The sequence below is a fragment of the Grus americana genome, chromosome 3 (genome assembly GCF_028858705.1).
Source record: "Grus americana isolate bGruAme1 chromosome 3, bGruAme1.mat, whole genome shotgun sequence".
In the NCBI taxonomy this organism is placed as follows: Eukaryota; Metazoa; Chordata; class Aves; order Gruiformes; family Gruidae; genus Grus; species Grus americana.
Window position 1 is genome coordinate 88122352 of NC_072854.1, and position 25961 is coordinate 88148312.

The window sequence follows — 25961 nt, forward strand, 5'->3', positions numbered from 1 at the left end:
AGTAGCTAGCTTTTTTTATAGATTCATATGCTGCTTTTTGAACTTGAAAGTTATTACGTCTGCCTAATTTTGAAGAGTTTTTGACTTGGAGATTCCTGTACAGGAATCTCCTAAGTAAATGTAACCAGCTCTGGATCTGTGTGTGATTTAGTCAGTAATCAGGTTTTTTTGGTTGGTTGGTTTTTTTACAAGAAATATCTTACAGGTAAATGTAGTTAATTATATTCTTCAAGTTCCCTTGTTTTTTGCATATTGATACATCTGCCTTGTTTATGATGACCCCTGCAGAGTTTCTGTACCTCTAAAAAGGGGTAGATTTGTGACTGAAGAAAGGCTTTAGGAGCTCGTTAGCCAGGTAGTTCAACCCATGCATAACTGCAGACTGTGTAAAGATTTGCTCCTGGTAGTATGCAAGACTTAAGTTTAAGGAGGCTGAGAACATGGTAGTAATTAATTAATCCTTCCATAATACTGTTTCACTGAAGTATTCTTACTTGAATGTTTTAAACACAATATTCAAAATTATGATGTTTTCTACTGAAAGTGCAGTTCAGTGAAAAATAATATTGCAATTAAAAATTATTCATAAAGCTGTTAACATCCTTAAAAATCAGAGTTCTCTGGCCTGCTGCTTGAGACTAACAAGACAAACTGAGCTGAATATTTCTAAAATCTTAGTGAAGAAATTTGTAGCTGAAATCCATCTTGAGCTTCCTTACCTCTGATGCCATATTTCTCTTATCTAATCAAAAGGCTTCTTAATCCTTTTAAAAGGATATAAAATAAGACAGCATTTACTGTTTTCATTGCAGACAACACTACTGTACCAGACAGCTTCCAGTACTGTATTCTCACCACCAAAAACCCTGATCTGATGCTGTGCTCTAATCGTTAACCAGCCTGACCAACCTGTGTGCTCACTGTAGCACATTCTTACCTCTTAGTCTCTGTTTTGATGTTTTACGCTTGCCATTTCTGTGCCAAGGAACCTTATTCTATCATGTATTCTGTACAGAGAATGTAGAAAACAAGTGTTATTTCACTTACTGTGGACCAAAATGGCCTTTTGTAGTTTAATCACCTGTGGCCAGTATGTTGTTATATCTGTCACCAGATTTGAGACCTTTCTGCTCCATCATGGAGGTGAATTAGAGCAAGTGCGAACAGAATGTGTGGTGGTGGTGGTTGAATTCAGTGGTATAATGTAATATTTTAAGACTTAATTTTAAATGTGGGAAGGTAAGCTGCTTCAGAGCTGTCCATTCAGAATTTGCTTACCCCTTGAGATTCCTGAAGTGAAACAAAGTTCTGAGAAAAAGCTCCTGATAGTTGCTTGCAGGTATAATTATTTTAATTTTCCCAAATTAAAGTGCCTTGGTGAAGCTTCTGTGTGGAAGGTGCTAGTTAGTGTTAGCTAGTATCCAAAGTAACTAGCATGCTAATATCACTTAAGGAATGAATGCTCTGGACCTAATGGCTAATGAATGCTCTGGATCTAATTGCTTGAAATTTGGGGATTATTATAATGAATATTCTTACGAGTTCTTGGGAAGGAAAATCTTCTGGCTTGTGTTCTGTTGTCTTCTGTCTTAAGGAACAGATGATGTTCTTCCCTTAATACAGGACTTGGCCATCTCCATCTTTTCTAAGGTGGCTAACTAGTGTTGGTTTTGAGAGCTCCTAAAAATGCAAAATTTAACTTTAGGAGAAGGCCACAGTTAATATCCTCTTAAAAGTACTAAGCCTCTTTAAAAACTAATATTATTCTGCTAGAATACTGTATTATGTCTCAACAATACTGTCCTCAAGTTAGAATTGATGGTAAAAGCATGACTGCTGAAAATGTTCTCATGACGTTGGTTTTTCTTTATAGAAAGTGGAGCAGTTCCAAAAAAGAAGGATCCCTTAACACACACGAGTAATTCCCTTCCTCGTTCAAAAACTGTTGCAAAAACTGGATCCACAGGTCTTTCAGGTCACCATAGAACTCCTAGCTACAGTGGGATATCATCATCTTCTGTGTCTAGACCAGCACCTAATCCTGCAGCTTCAACTCACAAGGTATGGCGAGGATAAATATAGTAGTATACACTTAGGAAAGTCAATGTCAATTCCAGGATAACCTTTGGATTTACTGCCTTTGTTACAGTATTGTAATAGCAAAAAGTTTTTGGAAGAAAAAAAAATGCCAAAAACCAAACACCTGATTTTTTTGGCCAGCCTTTTGAGGTAGGCTGTAGAGTGGATTTTGGAAATCAGGGGACATTGGGTGGCTCCATGGACAAATGGATTTTAGTTGTAATCACAGTAATAAATGATAATATTTGTTTTGAAAATTGCATGGGAAACTGGCTGAAGCTTATCTAGGAGAAAAATAAATGCCACTCCCAGTTTGTAAGAGATGGAGAAAAAACCCCTCTTACTCAAGAACTAAAGATTTTCCCCTGACGTGTTTCTTCTCTTCCAAAGCATGCATGCACAGGTTGTATTTCAACCACATTGAAAAGCAAATTATGGTTAGATTGTGACTTAAATACAAAGGTGTGTCCTATACTAATAAGACAGAAAAATGCTGCATATCTTCCGACCCATCTCTTTCCCTTTGATCCTTATCTTCCCCCGCTACTCCTGCAGTAAAGTAGAATAAAGAGCAGAATGGACAGAATATAAATGTTGTTAAACATTATTGCTGCTAAAATATGAATGCTTTTAAATGGCCTGTTATCAAAGTATGACAGCAGTAGAAATTCTTGCTTATAGGTATTTGAGAATCTGAAACCGTTTGTGATGCTCTATTCTAGAGTGTGGTAGGGGAAATACCACAGTTAAATGTAATGAATTATCTTAAAAACAAAACACCACAACGAACCAACAAATAAAAAACACACCAAAACAAACAAAACCAAGCCAAAAAAACCCCTCTCACCACTGTAGCCTAAGATGTTCTAACTTTGGCTTAATATGATAGTATGATTTATAGCAAAATATAGCATCAGAATATCTGGTATTTGTTAATGTATTAGGTTTTACTGGAGCAAATGAAATGTAGAAGTAATTTTGTTAACAGTATGCTTTAAAAGTATAGAGTTTGGTTTATTTTTGGTTTTTTCTCTCCTTTTTCCAGGTTGCTCCTAAAAATAGCAGAACAAATAAGCCCTCTACTCCTACCACGGCTCCTCGAAAAAAGAAAGACTTGAAAATATTTAGAAATGTGGACAGTAATCTTGCTAATCTTATCCTGAATGAGATTGTTGATAGGTAAGTCTGAAGAACAGTAGGCTTTTCAATGCAAAAAACCCCGGTTTTTTGTTCAGTAGAGTCTTGTCCCCTTGGAATGAAAATTAGTACTTCTAGTTTGTTTTGGGTTTTTGGGAGGTTGTTTTGGTGGATTTTTTTTTGTTGTTGTTACTTTGGCAAAAGGATGAAAATTCAAATCAGAAATGTGCTTCTCTTTTTCAATGCTCAGCAATATAAGTTGTAGATTTCCTCAAAAAGGTTCTGTATAAATAGTGAAATGCATTAAATTAGTCAGCTGCAGCTGAAAGAGTATCTCATTGTTAAACTAATTAGTATTCCATTTCTTTGTTAGTGGGCCAGCTGTCAAATTTGATGATATTGCAGGGCAGGAACTGGCTAAACAAGCTTTGCAAGAAATTGTTATCCTTCCTTCTCTTAGACCTGAGGTAAGCGACTGGTTTTTGTTATTACTCTGTGGCAGAATCAAAGAAATGTATTGTGCTTCACACATGAAGTGGTGATTCTTGAATCCTGCCTTTACTAGTTATGATTGCTGTCAGTAGCTGTGTGGTGATAGCCATCCTGGAAAAGAAGAATGAAGAATTTATGTGTTAAAAAACTACCATGAAATTCCTTGTCTTCTGGTTAGTCAATGTTGAAGAAAATGACTGCGGCAATAGCTTAAAAAATAAACCAAAATCAAAACAAACCCCAGCAAACCATAAACCCCTAAACAACCCAACCAACCAACCAACCAAATCCTGAAAATTTGTGAGACTGTTCCAGGTAGCTATAGCTGTTTATCCAACCCTATACAGACATGTAAAGTACAGAGGCCAGAATTGAAAGAGTGAAACAGATGAGATTTGTGTAGGTAAGTTAAGTCATGACACTATCTGATCTGAAAAATATTAAATTGGTATTGTGGTCATGTTCTCTGTGGATGTTGGTTAGACATTCTTAATAGTCTGTTCACAGCAGGAGAGGATGCAAAGAATCGTAGTAGTAAACAAGCAAGTACACTGAGGTGTATAATATTTGAGGATGGATTTCTTTGCTGAGTGGAAATTGGTCATTTAGGCTTTTATTTGATTTATCATAAGTGGTACCTCAACTACTATGACTGCCTAGATTCAGGTTTGGTCTGTCTACTACTGGAATTTTCTGAGCCACTTTTTAAAAAAATTAAATTGGTCGTTTTCTAAAGCTGGACTTGTTGAAAGTTGCTGGACTCTTGCAGAAATTGCATGCAATAATTTACTGCAGCGCTGATGATTCAAGCAAAATTCCTCTGTTCTTTTTTGCTCCCTTGTGGGTCTCTTGTCACATCGACGGTTGACTGGAGTTGCTCTGTGGTCTTCCTCTTTCCTTTAATGCAGTTTCTGGTTTTGAAGTGTCATGCGGAAGAAACCCTGAACCTGGCATATCATCACAAGAATACTAGGCCTGAGGAAAGCAAAGCTTTGGCATCAAATATGCATGCTCTGGTATTCTTACGCAGAAGGAAAATGTCACTGTACCCTCTGTTATTACAGTGCTTTAGTATGTGAGGTTTGTTGTTCAGTAACACTAATATAATGAGCTGGGTAGGAATGACTTTGAGATGTGAGTCTTGGAAGAGTTATGACTTTTTTCCAATAACAGTTGATATTTTCAATAAGGTCTTTTTCAAATGACTATAGCTAACAGTGGGCCTGACCTCGGTGTATATTGAGATAAGGAGGACAGAGAATCCTGTGGATTTTTAAACTTTCCTTGGTTTTGTTCCTTGTAAATGAACATAATAGATGTGGCAACTATAGGGCAATATTTAGTCAATTAAATTTGAACATCAATGAAGTTTTGAACTCAAATTAATGTTTAAACAAGCCAATTAATGGTATTTTTGTGGGAGAGCAACGGTTGAGGTGAAAGAATAGAAAACATTGGCTAGAGACATGACTGCAACCATTTCAGCAGTAAGACGCTAAAAAAACAGTAGCAATTAGTTCAGACCATGTTTAGCATGATTAGTCTGTTAATAAAAACCTTGAAAGCTTAGTGTGTCTCAGTGGTAAATGGCAGTTGCGGCTGAACTGTAGTCGGTCCTCTTAAAAATACTATGCTGGTAATGGAGCCGTTTCTTATTATGGATATCGTGGGAAGGAGTGCCTGCCAACAGGGGTGTTTGGGCACAGTGTTATATATAAGTGATGCCCTGTTACTCCTTTTGTTTGATGGAATTATTAGAAGCTGTAATGGAGAGGTGAGTGTGAGGCCAAAACCGGAACTCCAAAACTCTTGAAAGTGGTAAAGACAAAGTGCTGGGGAAAACAGGCTGCAGGATTAATTAGATGTGCTCTATGAGAACTTGTAGATTTGCTTGCTGTGATGCTATGTATTATGGGTGCAATTTTGTAGTGTAGGAAAGATGAATCCAATGCAAAGTGAGAGGGAGGAGATTATTATCAGTAGCATGTGGAGAGAGTAGGTGGTTTAAATAGTTTCGGTCAAAGCTTAAGTCTTCTCAAGTTTAATTTAATTAAAAAAAGAGACAAAGATGAAGTGGTTCTTCCATATGGAGTTAGTAGGAACATTGCTTTAACTGTCCTACACACCTGCATTTTCCCCCTTTTTAAATAGAGTTGATGCTTTAAACTTGTTAGGCTGGTCTGTCACGATGAATGTGTTACTTGCCTTTTATACTTGTTTCACAGTGCCTCTGTGCACAGAATGATCATAATGTAATTTAACTGTTTTATGGGAAACAACGACATGCATTAGGTCAAGTTAGCAACAGAACGTAGTTCTCTAAAAACACTGCTACTAGCACTGCTACTGTTGCTACCAGTGCTAGTCAATGAGCCATTCCTCAATCTTAAACCATTTTCTTACAGAGGTAAATCAACATTTTCTTTAAGTCTTTGAAGGTAACTTACAATGATGTACTTTTCAGTTATTTACAGGACTTAGAGCTCCTGCACGTGGATTATTGCTGTTCGGCCCACCAGGAAATGGGAAGACAATGTTGGTGAGAAAATTACTTCATGCATGAATTAGTGGGCTAAAAATTTAACCATGAGGGGTGGCTTTCAGTTTGAGTGTTGTATATTCTTCCTGGATACCTGTTATGGTGCTGATTTGATATAAAAATGCAAAATTGTTCTTAACTGTGGATTTTATGGGGGAGGAAGTTAACTGTTCTTTATTTAATTCTCTTCAATATCACAAGTAATACTTTAAAACTTAAACTAGCAAGTCCATGTTTCATTTTCAGAGAGAGTAAAAGTAACATGGTTAACAGTGTACAGCAGTGATTAGTCACAAATGGTCTGCTCTCCATCAAAATATACTAGAAGTGCATTTTTGGAAATGAGGAAGGAGACAACAGCAAGAAAGGGGGTTGTCTGACTTCCACACTGCTATGCAAGGAGTATAAGTGCTGTGGAACTGTCTGGCTGCTGCTTGTTTTCTCAGCCTCATGTGCTGGCTTCAGGGCACTGGAGGGAGATGGCTGTGCATCAGCCAGGGAGCGTGGGGTGTCCTGATGCAGCTGAGCCGGGCGCATTGTCCTGCATCACATGGCGTGGCTGCAGCTGCACGCTGCCGTTGCTCATACTGAAGCTGGATCAGCTCTGAAGCACAGGAGTGTGAATGCTGAGCAGCTCACTTTGCCTCATCTGTTATGTTTTACATACTGGAACATAATTACTAATCACTAAAATTAAACTGTATAACCAGAGAATCGTAATTGCTTGAATATGGAGAAACTGTTAAAGAGGGTACTCTGTGTGAGCATTCTGGCTGAACTGACGTTTTTTTTCTAGCTTTCCTCTGAAAACAGTTTCTGTATAGATAGGGTATAGAGGGGAAAAAACACCCATAATTTTTAATGTGATTTGATCCAACTGCTACCCTAAATTACCCCCCTAAATGAGTTAAAACTGTTTCAGATGTCTGCTCAGGATACACTGAAAGGAGCTAGAGGCTTGTATTCTTCAGTAAGCAAGTTGTAGTTGGCTGTGGAGATGGTGTGATTAGAGAAGTCTAAGGGAGGCTGGAAATTTCTGTAGTTGTTAGACCACTTATGTGTTCCTATTTGTAAGTGGACTGTACAGATGTGTGCTGTAGCGTATACAAGGTGTTCCCTTTGAAGGAATAGGGGTTTTCAAAATCATCAATCAGGATGTAACTGCTAGCTACAGAAGCAGATAGGTATCTTCAATGTGATGTTTTAAAAAGTACCTTTTTTTCCTCTCTCCTAGGCCAAAGCAGTTGCTGCAGAATCAAATGCTACTTTCTTTAATATAAGTGCAGCGAGCCTAACTTCAAAATACGTAAGTAGCGGCTGTAAATCGTATTGATCTGAAAACACACATGCTGTAACTGGGTCTTAAGAAGGCCAGAGATTTCTGATGAGTCCTTGGTGAACTGTTAGCCTATACCGAATATAAAGTTTAAAAAAAAAAAACAAACTTGTGGAGTAAAAAACGTTGTTTTGTGCTTCTGATAACTCAATGTCAAAGGCTTTAGCAGTTCAGGATGATCCTGGCTGTCATATAAATGAGTGCTTGTGGGTTTTTTCTTCTTTAAAAAGTAAATTAAGTGGGTCCCAGCTCCCTTTCTCTGTGATAATTTAGGTACCAAAATCTCTTGACAACTCATTTGTGATCATAAGTGAAGTTGTAATCTTTCTTTTAAGACGTAAACAATATTGTCATATGTAATACTGCACTAGTGATAGTCTGTGGTGAATGGACTGAGTGCGATTGGTTATCAGCAAGATTTTCTGTAGGTCCTTATGTTAGCTCTCTTGTAATAAACACTCTCTAAACCCCCTCCAAAAACAGTTTATTGTTGTTTTAGGTGGGTGAAGGGGAGAAACTGGTGCGTGCTCTATTTGCAGTAGCCAGAGAACTTCAGCCTTCTATAATTTTTATTGGTAAGACCATAAATAATGTTGACTTTTGTGTATTTTCTTAAATACTTTGACTTATGAAATTGGAATCATTATGTAAACTTCTTTTGGGTAATTCTGCAGTGTAGAACAAGTGTCTCAGATATGACCTGCTGGCTAATCAGTAGTTCCATATAGAGCATGTTAGATTACTTCTGTGTTATTTAATTGGTGTTAATAGTGGGAAGAAATACCCTCAAAACCACAAATGCTGTACTACCTTTACAGACTAAGTCCATTTATGTATTAAACTTCAAACATGAAAATGGGTTTTGCTTGTCCAGAGTTGCAGTTTATTATCAGCAGGATTTTTTTTATCTGTGCTTGGTGTTACATATTCAAAGGACAACATGTTATACAAGCTTTTAAACTTCACCAAGATCTGCCTGTCTCCTGAGGAACAGAGATCTGATCTCTCTTACTGGAGCCCTATATTAGCAGAAGGACTTAGGCAAATATGAAGACTTTAATGTTATATGCTTAATTAAGATGTATTTCTTTGTTTTCAGATGAAGTTGATAGCCTTTTGTGTGAAAGACGGGAAGGTGAACATGATGCTAGTAGGCGTCTAAAAACAGAATTTTTAATAGAATTTGATGGTGTAAGTATTTAGTCTTGAGTATTGTTTGATTTAGCTGAATTGGCCAACATAGTGGGTGCCAGTACAAGCTACATGTGAAGCACAATAGGATTTGGCTGCTGGGGCTTAGCTCTGTTCTTCTCCCCCTCCACCTTAGTCGGCAAACAGCTTTTTTTTTTTTTTCTATTGCTGTTAATTTTTTACCTGCTTACTGTAGTATTCTTGAAAATTCAGTCTGGGATGAAAGGTAGTAACCTGAAGATGAGCTGAAATCATGGGTTGAAAGACTATGGACAGAGAAGAAAGGATAACAAATAGCAATAATAAAGGAGCTGTTAGAACAAATGTTCTTACAGGTCAAGAGGGACACTTGAGGGTTAGGCAGAGTTGAAGCCTTGATTGCATTTGTATGTTTTGGTGAAACGCATCTCTTCTGGCAAAGTAAAGGAAGACTGAATGGCTTTTAAGTAGTGTCTTTTTTGTTTTTAAGGGATATGTGTCACAAAAGTATGCACTGTCAAGGGGTAAGGTGAGACTTGAGAGATGAGGATTTCAAGCAGATCATGGGTATCCACAGCTCTGACACATCGGAAGGATTAATTTCTGTGTTAGTATGCTTTTTATTGAGCTATAAGTTTTTTCTTGGCATCATGACCTGGAGGTGACAGGACACAGTAAGAATATATTTAATAGCACATATGTAATATCCAGGAAAAGGAACTGGGTTTCATAGTTGTGAGGGGGAACAAATTCATATCAGCATCTTTTTCTGTCACACAGTGTGGTGGGTTGACCCTGGCTGGAGATCAAGTGCCCCCCAAACCCACTCTGTCACTCCCCTTCTCAGCTGGACAGGGAAGAGAAAATATGATGAAAGGCTCGTGGGTCGAGATAAGGGCAGGGAGAGATCATTCACCAGTTACCATCACAGGCAGAACAGGACTCCACTTGGGGAAATCAGTTTAGCTTATTACCAATCAAATCAGAGTAGGATAATGAGAAATAAAACCAAATCTTAAAACCCGCTTTCCCCTGTCCCCCTTTTTCCCTGTCTTCATTTACTCCCAATTTTTTCTGCCTCCTTCCCCCCAGCAGCAGAGAGGGACAGATAATGGGGGTTGTGGTCAGTTCATCACATGTTGTCTGTGCTGCGCCTTCCTCCTCAGGGGGGAGGACTCCTCACACTCTTCCCCTCCTCCACCATGGGGTCCCTCCCACAGGCTGCAGTTCTTCACCAGCTGCTCCAGCGTGGATCCCTTCCATGGGGTCACAAGTCCTGCCAGCAAACCTGCTCCAGCCTGGGCTCCTCTCTCCATGGGGCCACAGGTCCTGCCAGGAGCCTGCTCCAGCGTGGGCTTCCCACGGGGTCACAGCCTCCTTCAGGTGTCTCCACCTGCTCTGGCGTGGGGTCCTCCAGGGGCTGCAGGTGGATATCTGCTCCCTGTCATCCTCCATGGGCTGCAGGGGGACAGCCTGCCTCACCATGGTCTGCTGCAGGGGAATCTCTGCTCCAGTGCCTGGAGCACCTCCTGCCCCTCCTCCTTCACTGACCTGGGTGTCTGCAGAGCTGTTTCTCACATCATCTCGCTCCTTTCTCCACTGCTGTTTTTCGCAGCAGTTTTTTTTTCCCCTTCTTAACTAAGTTATCCCACCACAGCTGATGAGCTTGGCAAAACCTTGCCACACACACCCAATACATGCAACACTGTTTTTTTTGTATTGAACAATCTTAGTTTATATTTCTCTTACACAGTGGAATATTGCTACAGTAGTGAAGCGATAGTAATGAGGTGCAGGAGGAGAAAATAACTATATAAAGAGACAAGAAGATCAGGGAAAACTTCTCCAAAGTGGAATGAATCAGGACAAATAATGTAATGTGACAATGATATGCAGAAATTATTACACACACACACAGAGTTTTCTCTTAAAATGAAAAGGGGGAAATTAAACATTGTTAGTAAGCTAGTAAACTTTGGATCAAGGTGTAACTATATTGTACAATATTTTTTGTGGAACTTTTTTGCCTCAGTAAGGCAGCAACAGACTTAAGTCTATGAAGTATTGGACACTAGGTGAATAATAACATGTCTGTGATACCCAAATGTGTTCTCTGAAGTCTGGAAGCTGTAATTCTCTATATTCTGGGGTATAAAATCAAGTTATGCAATTGAGTGAACTGGGGAAAAATTACTGTGTCGGTGTGCTATTGAATAGCTTCTCATTTTGATTACTAGCTTCTTGCAAGACCCGTATTAGATGAATCTCTGATTTAGTAGTTCTGGCTTTACCTCAGTGTAAGGTTTTGATTCTCTTTTTCTCTGTAGGCTTCAAGACAATGTTTGGTGTTAAAACTCACAAGAGCAGAAAGTCTCTAGCTTTTTAAACATGATTATCTCTGGATGACTAAACTTCTGAGTGCTTTTTGTAGTCTGTTTTCTCCAGCATTGAAACATGCAATTCCGTAGCAACATTTGTGCTCTTGCACTACTCTTCTTGAGCAACATAACTTGAGCACTAGTGTTTACATTCCTTTTTTTTTTTTTTCTTTTTACTTTTTCCTAGTGTAAAGAATGTTTTAAAGCTAACTGCTTGGGGGGGCTGTGGGGAAAGCATATACGGTAAGATTCCATGAGTGTGCTGAATCCATGGCAAGTCTCTAACTATTTTTGTTGTATTATTACTTGATGTATACTGAAAGCTGTCTTGCCTTCCTCCATTATACAGGTGCAGTCTTCTGGAGAGGACAGGATACTTGTAATGGGAGCAACAAACAGGCCACAGGAGCTTGATGATGCTGTTCTCAGGTATCAAAATATCTCTTCCATTGAGTACAATAATATGATGTTCATTGTGAAGAGCAGGTTTTGCTACTTAGTGTCTTGTTTTTTTTTTTTTTTTTTAAGTTATGGAATAAGTAGCAAAAGCTGTTTGGCAAGGTTAAATAATTTTAACTTCTCACAGAAGTGCCTGTCTCATCTCTTTTGGGATACATCTGCACAAGCCTTGGAATTGTCTAAACCAGCAGAACCTGTTGAGACCAAGTCAGCATTTTATAACCCTCTTACATATTTTTTTTTTTTATTATTTGGATCTCAATGGCAGGATGAAGACATTTGACTGGTGAAATCCAATATTTTTTTTCTCTGTGAATATTGGACTTCTGATGCCTCATGCAATTACAGACCTTGCTGTAGATTTGCCTTAGGACTTTTTTCCTACAAGTTCTCATACTTGCTTTTTGTTTTTGATTGAGGAAAACAGGCATGTCAGCACTGTCTGAATAAATAAACCACATTTTTAATGATTCCAAAGATTTTTTTGTGTACAGTGAAGAGATGCTTAGTTTTGTTGCTGGTAGTAGTCAGTGGTATTTCCACCTTTAGAGTGTTTCCTCTCTGGGTGGAGTCTTGTCACCTTACTCTTACTTGAAGTTACACCAGTGGCTTGTGCATATTGTTTGATTGGTTGTTGGTTTTGTTGTTGTTGGGTTTTGTTTTGGTTTTTTTATTAACCTGTAGTTCTACTCCCTAGAATTTGATGTAGGTAAAATTTTGACATTTATCAAACCAAATGTTAGATCTGTATGCGCTAAAAAGTTATGAAAGTGTATGTGTGTATATACGTATCTGTGTGTTTGTTTTTTTCCTAGACGATTCACCAAACGGGTATATGTGTCTTTACCAAATGAGGAAGTAAGTATTGCTTTCCATGCATTTTCTTCATTTGAAGATAAATTTTATTAAAAAAGAGAATAAAATACATCTCATAGGCTATACCCTAGTGGATGATTACACTTCTGTGAATTAACTTCTGGCCCAGCTTGGCCATACACACTGTGCTTTAATTCTGGTGACTGTCTGTAAGTTTTTGCATTTTTTTTTTTTTTTACATGTGCTAGTAGCAAATGTGGTAGTAGCTACTCAGTATTTCTTGGCTAGTGAGGTGTTGGTTAGATACTAGCAGGCATGGACAAGTCTGAAGTAGGGCTTGCAGGAGCACGTTTGGTTGGCTGGAGAAGAGTGTTTATTGCAAAAGATGACAGTAGCTTTCTTTAAAGTAACGTTTTTCAGCTCACCAGCAGATTGGAGCTTTTGATGAGGATTCTGATGTATTATTCTTGAAGTAGTTTGACCCTTGATCTCATTATTACCAAATCCCTATCTTTTCCCCTGAAGAGATGATAGTGTATGTTCTAATCACAGAGGCACTGTAGGCAAGTTTAAACTAGCGAAACACAAAAGCTAACCTGACAAACATGTTTTGTTGTTGCGACAGAATTTTAAGTGTACTGTGAAAATTAGTTTTACATCTGATAAATGTATCTTCTTTTCAGACAAGATTGATTTTGCTAAAAAATCTTCTAAGCAAGCAAGGAAGTCCATTGACCCAAAAAGAGTTGGCACAGCTAGCTAGGTAAGTATTTTGTAACTATACTAAATAAATATGCTCCTCCATTCATTCAGACTGTTTGATTCATTCAAAATGTGACTAAGGTAAATCATCAGATAGTGACAACACTTGCTGAGAATGAATTGGGAAGATAGTCTCCTGCCAGGGTGTATGAAAGTGTTTTTATATATGCTTTTTTATATATATATATAAAAATATATATATAATTTTCCCCATACCACCTGCCTGGGTTTCTGTTGTTGAAACATGCTCATCAGTGCTTTTCTTTCTGAGGAGGAGATGGGAGGGGGATGCTTCTCTCCACCCGTCTCCCAGGCGGTCTAGCTCTCCTCCTTGATGCAAAAAGGCAGCACCAGCTTTACACTTGGCACACATTTAAAATCAAAAGCAGCAACTTTCCTTTGCTTGTCCATTGCTAGGTTTGTTGAAGGTATTACCAACTATAGCAGAGCACGCACTGGATAACTTTAGATTCTTTTCAGTTTCATAATTGATTGGGAAAAGTGGGTTAAATGCCCTTCCTATTATGAAACCAAGTTGTTTTATGTTTTTCATGATTAAGATGGGTACAGTCCTGCTGTTTGTCACCCTCAGAAATTAAATGTAATGGGCGTGAAGGAAGTTAGACTGAAAAGCAGGTAGAGCACCTGGGGCAGGAAGGAATGAAAACAGAGCATGAGATACTAAAAATATGCAAGTGGATGTACTTTATTTTCTGTTTGTGGTAGTACACGGGAGGTGAGTACAGTCTTGGATGTAGTGTTTGTCAGCCTTTTAGTAACATTACAGAAATTCAATGTATAATCCAACTGAATAAATTCTCTACTTGAAGGATGCTAGCTCAGGCTACGTTTCGGCTGCAGTAATAGCTAACTGGAGGAAAAAGACCATGTCTTGGATTCTAACTGCAAATTTATGAATCAAATTACAAATGCAACTTAAGTACACTTTTTTTTTTTTAAAGGGTTTAGAGAAAATATAAAAGTTGAGGGTCCTGCCTACTTCATCTGCCATCTTTCTTTGTTTTGAAAGAGATGGGCATTTAAACTCCTTCATGATTTTGTGTTCCTTCGCTGCTCTGCAACTTTTTCTATAAACTATGACAGGATTAATGATGTCCAGAAAACTGAGCTCTGAAGCTCTTGTTGCTGCAGCTAGCCACTGCTCTATAAGCTGGGTGGGGTTTTTTGGGTTTTGTTTTCTTTAGGTAACCCTTACTACTCCTTTTCACTTATGTTGGTAGTACGTGCTGGTGGCTTCCTGGTTCAGTGGAGACCTTTAATCTGCAAAGTATTTAATTGGTTAAGTTGGAAATAAAATCCAATTCTGGAAAAGCTCCCATAGAGATTGGGTGATTGGGTCCTTTGATCCCCACCCCACCTCCTCCTTGTGGTTCTGAGGATTTGAATGATCTGTATGTCTGCCAATCTTTAAAAAAAAAAAAAAAAAAAACAACAAACCCACAAAAAAACAAACCACCAAATAACAAAAACCAAAAAACCAAACAAGAAAACCCCAACCAAACCCCAGCAGATAGCACAATTTAACTTCCTTTCAGTTCACTTACAGAATACCTGCACACTTACACTGTATTATTTCCCAAATCAATGGGAAGTGTGTGCAAAACATACTTAGAGATCCTGCTTCTTTCTGAATAAGGACCCGTATTTCACTTCCAAGCTGAATAATAATTGTTACTTGAAGCTAAATGTGTGAAGTGTTTGGGCTTCTGCAGATAACTGCTGACGCTGTGGCTCAGGCTGTTGCAGCCATCTCAAGTCCCTCAGTTGGTTTTCAGTCATTAGTAATTCCAGTTTTAGGCTTTAACGTTGGAATCAGTTGATGCATCAGACTTAGCTGTGCTAATCATTTTCCACATGTAAACTATAGGAGGCTGTTTCAGTACTCTGCTAAAATGCAGACTGTAAATTTGGAGAGTTGAAGAAGCTTGCCAGGTACGTTGAGAGTATAGTCTGTTACCAAACCTTCAACAGTAGAAAAAAGCCTTCCACCAGAAATACTGCTGTCTGTGCTTTAACTTGCTAGGCAAAGTGGTGCTGCTATTCAGATTTGTGTTTATTCTTCTGAATTAGTAAAGTTTTGTACTCCCTGGAGTCCGTGGGTCAGCTGCTACCATGGCTTTCCATTAAGGGCATACTGCAAAACTACCATTTGTTTTCAAAACCAAACACTGCTGCTAGATTTCTAGTAATGCCTGCTTTTGCCCTTCTCCTGGCTCTGATGTGCACAGAGTTCTATTCAGAAAACTGGTCATGTGATCACTTCATAATAAATGTATGGTATTGTGTTCTCATTGTATTGAACAGGTTGAAAGAGTACAGGACAGTTGAGGTTTTGGTTTTATATTAATCTATAATAAATGATGACAAACTAGTGGTAGGGCATTCTTGTAACAGAAATAGTAATTGTGCTTGAGATTAATTTTCATCTCCCAATCCAAGTTGGTTGCTATCTTTTTGCTTTTCCTAGAATGTTATTTGAGACTCTAGTATCTGCACTTTAAATTTATTCTGGGAAAGACTTATATATAGATCACTTATGTTGAATGCATTTATGATTTATTAAACTTGCAAGCCAACATCAAAATAATACTGCTTCTGATTTACATTTTAATCATCTGCAATTAAATTGATATGGTTTGAAGCAGGTTTTGTGTTGTTTTTTTTTTTCCTTCCTCCTTTCCCCCACTTTTTCCTTTGACAAAGAATGACAGATGGATACTCTGGAAGTGATTTAACCGCATTAGCAAAGGATGCGGCGCTGGGCCCTATTCGAGGTAAGCTGCATAGCTTTTTACTGAGGTTGTGAAAAAACTCGGTGCCCTTGATATTAGAGACAGTATATTTTCCTACATCTTTACAATTCTTAAACCTCTGAAATTAAGCTTTTTAGATTGGATTTTGGCCTGTTGCTCATAATAGCATCTTTCTAAGACTTACCATACACAAACCTTTTCAGTACCTCCCCATGTGAAACAGACAATTTTTGTGTCTTAAGAGGAAAGCAGAGTGGAGTGCCTTTCACAGATTTGGGGTTTTTAAGTAGTGCATCTTTCCTAGGCTGGTGTCAGTTCTGTTGTATCTCAGTTAGTACTTGCATAGCAGTCTCTGACTGCATTACTTGTCTTTATAAAGTGGGCAGATCTCTTTCAAGTCTAAAGGATGGAAATACCGAAACAATTTGTGTTTTGAGGGGTTTTTTTAGATACGGTTTGAACGGCATAGCTTTTTTAATTTTTAAATCTTGTTAATGTTGAATGGTGATCCAGATGGCAATTGTGACTCAGGTAGAATTTTACCTAGATTTGCTCTTGCTCAGATATTGCCAACTTTGAAAAAACCCAATTTTAATGCAAAGTGAATCCTTTTTTCCAAACACCCCCCCTTTGTTCTGTTTCACTAGCTAGTTATTACGTGTCCAGTAGCCACATCTGAGGGGGCTGATTTTGTTTAGTGGGGATCAGTAGTGGGATTTTGTGAAAAGTTTGTGAAGATTTGATGTTAGTTTTGTGTTTGCAGATACATTGTCCTACCTGACAGAAAGGTACTAAAGGCAGCCAGAGCAGAAGTGTCCTGTAATATCAGCCGATTATGTGTAAATAAAAGTTGTTGCAACTCTCTGAAACGATTTATGGGGAGGAGAGGTCTGTGCATGTTTTGTGGGTGTGTTTGGTTTATTATTTTTTTTAATTGAGTCAGAAATCCTATAGCACGCAGTTTTGCCAGTGCACTATCTCTCTGAAAGCAGATGCTGGAAAGTAATGGGTTTTTTACCCACTTTCAGCTGTTGCGATGAAGGCACATCTTCCAAAATCCTGCATAATGACTGGGAAACAGAATTACATTCAACGGCTCACACAAGAGACATCATGTCTGTTAAGACTTTGAATATGTTTATTTAGAGTGGCTGAATTAATAATGTATGCATTTAGGTATGCAGACTTCGCTGACAAATCACTTCACATGCAAGTCCATTTTGAGAAGACACCATGAAATGTTGTGCTACCTATTTCTTCCACCTGCTTCTGGCTTCCATATAAAACAATTTATTTTTTAAAATGTTTTTTAATGTCAGCCTTGCCAATCCTGCCTAAGTTTTTTTTCTTGCACCCTCAGAGCAAAAAGTTTACTGGAATATGTTGATCCTGTAACAATATTGCAACTAAAAAAAAAAAAAAGTAAAATGGTGAAGGATATAGGAATGATTAGATCCCACCAGTGCTGCATGGGGCAAGAAGCACTCCCGTTTGTCCTGCCTGATTTTATTTCTGTATTCTTGACTGATGGTACCTTTCCATTTCCTGAAAATTGTGTCTGTTTGAGGGGTAGGGGCGTTGTAGGTACCAGGAGCAATGGGGGGGAAGGCGGCTCTGTTACACTGGTGTGCTGTTCACCATGCTTTAGGAAGAAGGAAATAGTTCTGCTACTGCTTTGTACTGTACCTGCAGTGACTGAGTGTGGGAGCAGCCCGGTTGAGGAGCTGATAAAAGGGGAAGGAGGAGGTAAAAACACCATGTACAGGAGATTACATTGAGGCAGAGAGGTATAATTTTATCTGTGGGGTTTTTTTCAGAAGAAATGTGCTTCTAACATGCTTTAGTTGCCAGAAGAGATGAAAGTTTTTCTTATGAAACTCACTGATCTTCCTTTATTTTTACAGAATTAAAACCAGAACAGGTGAAGAACATGTCTGCCAGTGAGGTATGCTGTTGTTTTTTCCCCTTTGCATAGAATGCATGCTCACCAGAAACTTTTAAGGTCCATTTATTTACATAGTATCATAACAAATACCTACCATATTTTTTTGGAGGTATTGCCCCTTTTGATTACTTCTTCATTGAAGAAAATTCTTTACAAATAGTGATTGAGAAGAAAATCTCTTCTCAGATGTCTGAGGTTCTTTGTCTATTTTCTTGGTTATCAGTTATTAAGAGCACCCCTTTTTCCAACAGTAAGTCTCCACTGTCCTTAGTTTCAGCTGACTGTTCTATCTTTTCCTTCTTGCTGAACTACAACTTGATCTGTTACCTGTCAGATGATGGCTTTTATTTTCTCACAGTGTTATTCCCCCAAAACATTCCCAGAAGTATTATGTCAAATATTTTATTTCCACATCCCACCCCCGTCTTTACATAAAGAAAGTCATCTTAGGGAGAACTTCTGAGGGATTTTAAAACAGATTTGTTTGTGTGTGTTTATAATACTTATATTCATTCACATGGACCATCGTGAAGCAAGAAAACATAAAAAGCTTAAGTAAGTTCCTCACCACAAATTGCACCTGTAAACATAAAAGAAAAGGAAGAGGTTGGTCCTGCCTATAAAAGTTTCTGTTCCGATCTGTGTGCAAACCATGGTTCCATAGGTGAAAATGAAGCAAAACTTAATTCCTCTGTTTCTTTCTGTGTTCAGCCTTAGATCATGGCTCAGGTTATGATAAGCTGAAAGGATTTACTGCAGGAAGATGGAAACATCTGTGATGATTTGTGAATGCATGTTTACATCCAGTAGCCCATGAACACTAGTCCCAAAGAAACATGGGGTATCTGCCCCAATTGTAACGTTAATAATACTCGTTTAATAATGAGACTGCTTGTTCCACACACCTTGGTTATCTCCCGTCATGTCTGGGCATTTCTCTATACAGGAAATGTCTGCTTATAAGCATGTCCTCAGCAGACAATGGAAAGGCATATGTTCAATCAGAGAGGTTAGATAATCGGGTTTACTTGGCTGACAGCACGCTATGGTCTGGATACAGTTGTGGTAAGGGTGGGAACTTTCGTGCCTTACTCTCCTGGTATGCAGAGGTATGCCATAAATGTGGTAAAAAATCCCACATCTTAACTCTTTACTCAGTTGTGTGTCCTCGTGCACCAGCTTGCACCACCTAGTGAAGTAGGCAGTAATAACACCATCTCATGGGCTATTAAATAAGGCGGCAGACATTATGATTACCAAATGTTAGTTTATTAAAAACAGTAAATACTGATAGTCTTAAATTACAAGACTCTTGCATCAGGTCATAGAATCATAGAACAGCCCAGGTTGGGAGGGACCTTGAAAGGTCCTCTGGTCCAGCTGTTTGTGGGAAAGGGAACCTAGAGGAGGTTATCTAGCACCCTGCCCTATTGCATCTTGGAAACCTCCAGCGATGGGGACTCTACCACATCCCTGGGGAGGTTGTTCCAGTGATTGACTGTTTTCACTGTAAAAAAACCCTCCTCCTTGTATCAAGATGAAGCAGAATACACTTGAAGTACTTCTTGAATAAACTGAAGCACGTAAATCACTTGTGATCCTGATGTCTTTCACTTTTTGTTTAGATGAGAAATATCAAACTATCAGATTTCACCGAGTCTTTGAAGAAGATAAAGCGCAGTTTGAGCCCTCAGACCCTGGAAGCGTATATTCGTTGGAACAAGGACTTTGGCGATACCACGGTGTGAAACACTACTTGAAGTGAAACAAAGTGCTGCCTAAGGAACAATTGGTACAGACTACTGGAAAGCAGCCAGAGTTTACAGGACTTTACAGATCTTTAAGTATCTGCATTAAAACTTGAGATTAAGAAAAAATTATACAATGTGAAATGTGTTCATCAAAGCCTCCTTGCTATTTAGTGAGGATTTACACACTGTAAGTAAGAGCACAATAGGACTTGAGATAAAATTCCTAGCAATCCGATTATGGTTTGAACAATAATATGTGTATTTTGTTTCAGCTAGAAGGCTCTGATGATATTGATCATTGGAAAACCTTTTCCCTATGTTGTGTGTGCGGCTTTTTGTTTTTAATTTTGCCATGACATTGATGTCTGGCTTTCTTCCTTATAACTACTAACTTACAATTGGAGGTTTGTAAACTTTGGTTCGGTTTTTGACTTTTTTTTATCCTTAATGTGCCAAATAAAACAATTTCCCTATGCAGACAGGAAGAACAGCATCGGGGAATTATGATTATTAAAATGTAAAAAGCAGCTGGTCTGTTATTATTTGTCTTTTTGGTTCATTTAATGTGACGGTCTTGTTCACAGAACAGTTTTAAGGAAGACCTTTGATAGCAGAACAGCAAAAAAACTCAACCCTATAAAACCAATTCAAACTGTCTTTTAAAAAAATAAATTACTAAATAAAAAAATAGACTAAGACACTCATTTACTGGCAGTATTTTCTCTTTAACGCATTTTGTAACGCTTCCATTGGTAGAATTTTAGCTTATGCTTATGGTGTACAACCTGAAGCCCAGCTGATGTTTGAGAGAGTAAGTGATGCTAATTGTCAAGTTTCAGATATGGCGTGTTTCTACTCTGTATTTTGGTCTGTTGATGATAACATAAAATTTCCATTGTGATAATTTTTTTAATCTACACATGTAAGCATTAAAATACGAGGCTACATGTTTAATACATGGCACATTAATGTTTTTATAGCTTTCATATGTTTTGGTTTATATATTAAACTATGAAACACTCAACTGATCTGCTTTTTTAAAAAGAAACTGCATCTTTGTACAAATACTTGTTTTTATTATATAAATGACAAGCTATTAAAAAAAAAAGACCACTTAAGTGATAGCCTTTAAATACTGTAATAAAGGAAAACATCTTCGCCTTTACTTCTAAAGGCCTGACATCTTGTTTACAAATTCTACATGGATTAAACACAGATGTTTGCAAGGCAGAGTACTAGTTCCTTGTTAGACCAGGTTTGTGGGGTTTTTGTTTGTTGTTTAGGTGGGGTTTTTTTTTTTTGAAAGACAACTCTCCCAATTTAGTGATATTACAAAAATGCATACTGTTGACAGTTGTTTAAATTGAGTTATAAGCTCTGTTTACTTTTGGTCTTAACAGAAAATGTTAATTTTTTATTTAACTTATTTTTTTTTATTGGTAGGAGTAAGTCAAATATTTCTGGGACTACTCACCTGAAAGTTGACTATAAATAATATATATTTTATATATCTATGAAAAAATCCCTAGCTGATAGATGCAGTGTAAGTATAGTAATGCCCAGAGAGGACTCTGTGCTCACTGCATAGTATTGGGTACTAAATAGCCGAAACTCTGTCAAACTTTCACAGATGCAATATGTTTGGGATTCTGGTTTTTTGAACCGGAGATGCTTTTAACTGATCTTAAGATTAAAAGCAAATAAATAAGAAAAGATTGTGTTACACTAGTATGCCTTTTGAAGTAGTCTAACCAAACCACTTCTAGCCTTCTAAGGGTATGACTCAAATGTATGTCTGATGTAAATGAAATATGTGACTTCTGTTCCCCTGATTCCCTTTCCTGGAGAAGTGAGAAATGCTAAAAGATTTCTGTTTCCTAAATCTCATGTATTGCTTTGCCTTCGTTCTGCCTTCAGTAGACCATCTCTGTGCTTGGAGATTCCTGGCTGACTTGGTCCATGTTTGTCATGGACTCCGTAGTGCTCAGCATGAATATTACTGGTTTGTTAGCACCTGCCAGCTAGCTAAGCAGCTAAGAAAGGTCTTTGGTCTTCCCAGTCATGAAGCTTGGAACCTTCCCTAGACATCCTTTGCAAATGAGACCTTTGAGGCTAACACTACTGGTTTTGAGTGTTCCTAAATATTTGTTACCGAACTCTGTTTTTCTCCACTTAATTTTGAGGAATATACTGGTATTTATTTCAGGTACGTACCCATTGGCATGTGACAGGTACCTGAAATGTAGAGGTCGAAGTTCCCATCTGCTAAACCACCCGCAGTATGCAGCACAAAGGGTCAGAACTCCGAGCTGCTACTCGAGAAAGGCAAGAGACGAGCCCATTCACTTGTTTGTACAACCAGTTCAGGTCAAGAGAATTGGTGTGACTGGTACCGCTGCTTTTTGGTTAGCTGTTCTGCCCTGCTTGTTTTCTGCGTAATGGATGAACTACAGTTCTATAAATTACTTCTGGAACACAGTAATAAGAACTTCATTTTGTTCTGCAACATCAGTTTGCCCCACAGCTGCTGGATTTTTAGCCCATGACCAAGCGTTGTTTGGTTCATCAGTCTCCTTTAAATGTCTTTTTTACGCTATTTTCCGAGTAGTGTCTTTCAACAGTAATTCTGTTCTCCTTAAGGCATTATCTCGCATCTTCTGGTTTCTTGTTTTACATGTACTGAGTAAGTCCCAGCTCAGTGATTTTTTTCATATATCTGTTGGATTAACTGTGTATAAAAGCAGATCTGGAAAAACCCAATACCCTCCCACCCCCCCAAAAAAAACCCAAACCAAAATACCTGTATTTCCCAAATCTGTGGTATTTTATGTAGAACTTTGCAACTATAATTACTGCAAAATCAGATTATGTTCTAATACAGTATCTTGAATTAGAATAGGATAAGCAGGACAGCAGCTTGGATGCTTTTAACCTTTGCAAAGATTGGCATTATGTTAGCTCTCTAAACCGCTTTTTTTTTTTCCTCTTCCTGAATCTGCCCACTGCTTATGAGTGATTTGACCCACTTTTTTGAGATGGTTAGGAAGCAGCTTGCCTGGCCCTCTGCAAGCGTGCTTTACTAAGTGTTGCAGTTACTGGAGGGAGAAATCCCCCCTAAGCCCCAGTTTTTGTTTTAGCAACCCTCTTGATACATCTTTGCCTGTTTTTATTAAGCAGGAAGCACACCTTTTACGTGTTGGAAGAACAATGTCTTCTCAGGCAGTGGATTGCTGCTTTTGGTGGTGTAACAGTAGGAAAAACTCGAGCACTGTGTGATGCTCTTTCTCCTTAAAATGAAAATTTGTCATGTGTTATAACGTTCCCATGACTAATGTTGACTTTTCTGTAGAGTACACCAAACCTGTCCAGGTTCTCTCCTTGCGGCCAAGACAAAGCCAACACTGAATATTAAAGATTAGCCTTTAACTAGGATATTTGTCCACATGTAAGTCTCTGTCATGTTAGTTTCTTAGACTTTACAGAGTTCAGTGTGTTAGAAATGGACATTCTGCCCGAGATGTCTTACTGACTCCAGTCAGTTGCTAATACAGTTTCATTGAATGTGGCCCTGCAGCTTACTGTAGGTAGATAATAAATGTGATAGTAACACTTTAAAATGGAGAAGAGAAGGAATTTGTGGTCATTGCACTAATTAGAGACCATTGCCGATTTCACTGTTCGATTCTGTCAAGTGTTTTTAAAATGACAGTTTTTATACATGTAACTTAGACAATTTACCTTCTGGTGCAGAATAAATTGTACTTTTTCTATTCTAAACAAGCAGGTTTTAGCACTGCTTGGCACTGCTGCCAAGTCCGTCTTGTGCAGTTGAAGTACTTTGCACTGGGAATACCGAAGTCGGATATGCTGGCAAATTAAACCCAGATGTCTGTTCTACAAGTGGTGTGGAAAGCAGCATTCTACTTCAGGCTTCCTGAATCACCTATGGGGAAAGTTTGTGCCCTAGATTCTTACAGTGCTTTCCTACCCGAAGACACGGGTAATGCGTAGTTGTGCCTACGACGTGCTTACCTAGCTACTCCAGTGCTTTAGTGATGCTTTTGCGTGTGGCAGCTTTGGGACGGGGCAAGCGCTATTGCAGGTTACAGATTTTCATTGTGTGGGGTGGGCTCAAGCTTTCATGATGCTTTTAGTGCTGGGGGCTTCTACCAGATACCAAGAACAGAATGAAAAGTAGCAAGCAGGTAGTGAATGCAACTAGTCGTCTCGAGTCATTGCGCTAATTAGCGGCAGTGGCTGGTTTCATTGTTAGGTTCTCTTGAGCTGCTATTTAGTGTTGAAGGATGTTGTTTTACTCACCTATGTGAATTTTCATGCTTAGGATGATCTGCTGGTCATCCTAAGAGATGACCAATGGGTCAGTTATTTTCTTTTAGAATTTTTTTCTTTAAATATTATTTCCAATATTTTTTCTTTTAAATATTGTAACTGTAATTCCACAGGATGAGGAAGTTAAACTGTCACTTCCTGCAAATACAAAACATCTTCTGAAGTATGGGGAAATGTGTATTGTGTTTTTCCAGTTTCTCATGTAAACTGTCAACTGTCTTAGAGTGGAAACCGATTGTTACGTCAATAACTACCTCCCGAGTTCGGCAATAATTGGCAAGGCATACACTCCTCCAGTGGATTAAATACATTGGCTAAACACTGTGGGTTCTTCAGAGTTTGATCTTTTGATTTCCAAATTCTTGACATGATGTCTGGAAACTATGGTGATCAGCCTTGTTTTGCTGTAAGGCTTTCTCGCTTTCATAAGACGCACTTAAAATCCTGTTTCAGCATAGTGGCTTTGAGGAAAAAGGTCAATGTTCTTTGTAGTTGGTTAATATAGGCGTGTCCTTCTAAGATGCTGGTGTGTAGCCTCTCGGTTCTGCAGCGGTTTTTTTACCTTTAGAAGTGGGAAGAAAGTACTTTATCTGATACTCGCACAACTGTCAAAGGGACTGGAAATATAGAAACTGTTTTTGCCGCATGATTCAAATTTTTATTCATGTGAAGGGCTAGTCAGTATTTTTCAGAAATCTGGATTAAAGTGACAAAAACCAAAGGTGGAGACAAAACACTATACCCCACGCCCATCAAATATATTGGACGACTCCAGTCTGGGATGGGGTTAATTCTTGTATTTTGTTGTTTTGAAGCATTTTTGTTTCATTGTTCTTCTAGAATGCTTTCAGAAATGTTAAACACCATTTTATTAATAAGCAATGTAAAAAAGCATGATGAGCAGTCACATAGCTTTAGCTTCACAATAAAATGTTGCATTTGTCCTGTTCTCTACTGTTTTCTTGTCTGTTTATCAGATACAATGTCCAAAACTAAGAGCCTTTTCATTAAACCTGACACTGGTTTAATTGCTGCTGGTTTTAAAAAAAAAAAAAAAAAAAATCAAGTGTTGTATACCGGATGATAGAACAATAAATATGTAAATACCTCATTTAGTTTCTAAAGGACATAACTCAAGTTCTTAAAACTAATGTAAACAGAAGTGCTACTTCCTAAATAAATGTGCTGAAACTGAAAGTGTGTGCCTATCCTCCTATCCTACCCAGGCTTGCTGTATCACTTCACATAACTAATTCTGGTAGTTATGGTGAAGTCCTGAAAATACCTATTTGGAGCCAATTTTCTTGATATCAAAATGGCATCTTGATATGGCACTTTTGCTGGGGGGAGATTCTGCTATTATTTTTGAGGTAACAAGAATACCTCACTTATCCCCATCTCCTTACTCTTTGTCATTCTTTCTAGCTATTGTATTGAGGCTGCATCTGGACTGCTAACAACTATGAGGGCTTTCTCACAGTTACATCCTGAAAATAAGATTTAAAAAAAAAGTTTCATTAGAGTAATTTTAATATTATGTATCTGGGCAGCATTAGGGCTCTCTGAAAAAGCAACCGTGACCCCTGCCTTCAACATGTCATTGTATCTATCACTGTTAAAGCAAACAAACCAAATAAAAATCAATACAGTAATCAGGAAGAAAACTCCAATATTTTGGACTGAAGCATAAGAGCTATTACTGCTTCTGTCAAGCCTCACCTTCTGGGATAGAAAGCCACCATTGTTGTCTATCCAGGATAATTATCTCTCTTTGGCTGAGATGCTACTACTTGGAGGTAGATTCCGAACGACTGAAATTATTTGAATCGGCAATTTTGTGTATAGGTTACAGATACTCAAATAGACTTGTTTTCTTGTAGAGGAAATGCTCAGATAAATTTAGTGAAGAAGCAAGAGCCTGAAAACAATATCCCAGCTCTCACCGTGTTGAAATCTGCAGAGATCATGGACTT

At 38.2% G+C, this 25961-nt stretch overlaps 1 protein-coding gene across 7 annotated transcripts in view; it reads left to right on the forward strand.

Annotated features, from left to right (window-relative positions):
* Positions 1-24937, forward strand: part of SPAST (spastin) — a 41669-nt gene extending 16732 nt beyond the window's left edge. For all 7 annotated transcript variants that reach the window (XM_054822789.1, XM_054822788.1, XM_054822791.1 and 4 more), the window contains 13 exons: positions 1874-2061; positions 3125-3258; positions 3590-3683; positions 6173-6247; positions 7482-7553; positions 8083-8158; positions 8683-8774; positions 11481-11560; positions 12406-12448; positions 13090-13169; positions 15893-15963; positions 17847-17887; positions 19513-24937. In XM_054822789.1, coding sequence (XP_054678764.1) covers positions 1874-2061; positions 3125-3258; positions 3590-3683; positions 6173-6247; positions 7482-7553; positions 8083-8158; positions 8683-8774; positions 11481-11560; positions 12406-12448; positions 13090-13169; positions 15893-15963; positions 17847-17887; positions 19513-19635 — 1169 coding nt within the window. In that variant the 3' untranslated portion in view covers positions 19636-24937. The remainder of the gene's footprint in view (positions 1-1873; positions 2062-3124; positions 3259-3589; positions 3684-6172; positions 6248-7481; positions 7554-8082; positions 8159-8682; positions 8775-11480; positions 11561-12405; positions 12449-13089; positions 13170-15892; positions 15964-17846; positions 17888-19512) is intronic.
* Positions 24938-25961: the final 1024 nt, after the last annotated feature.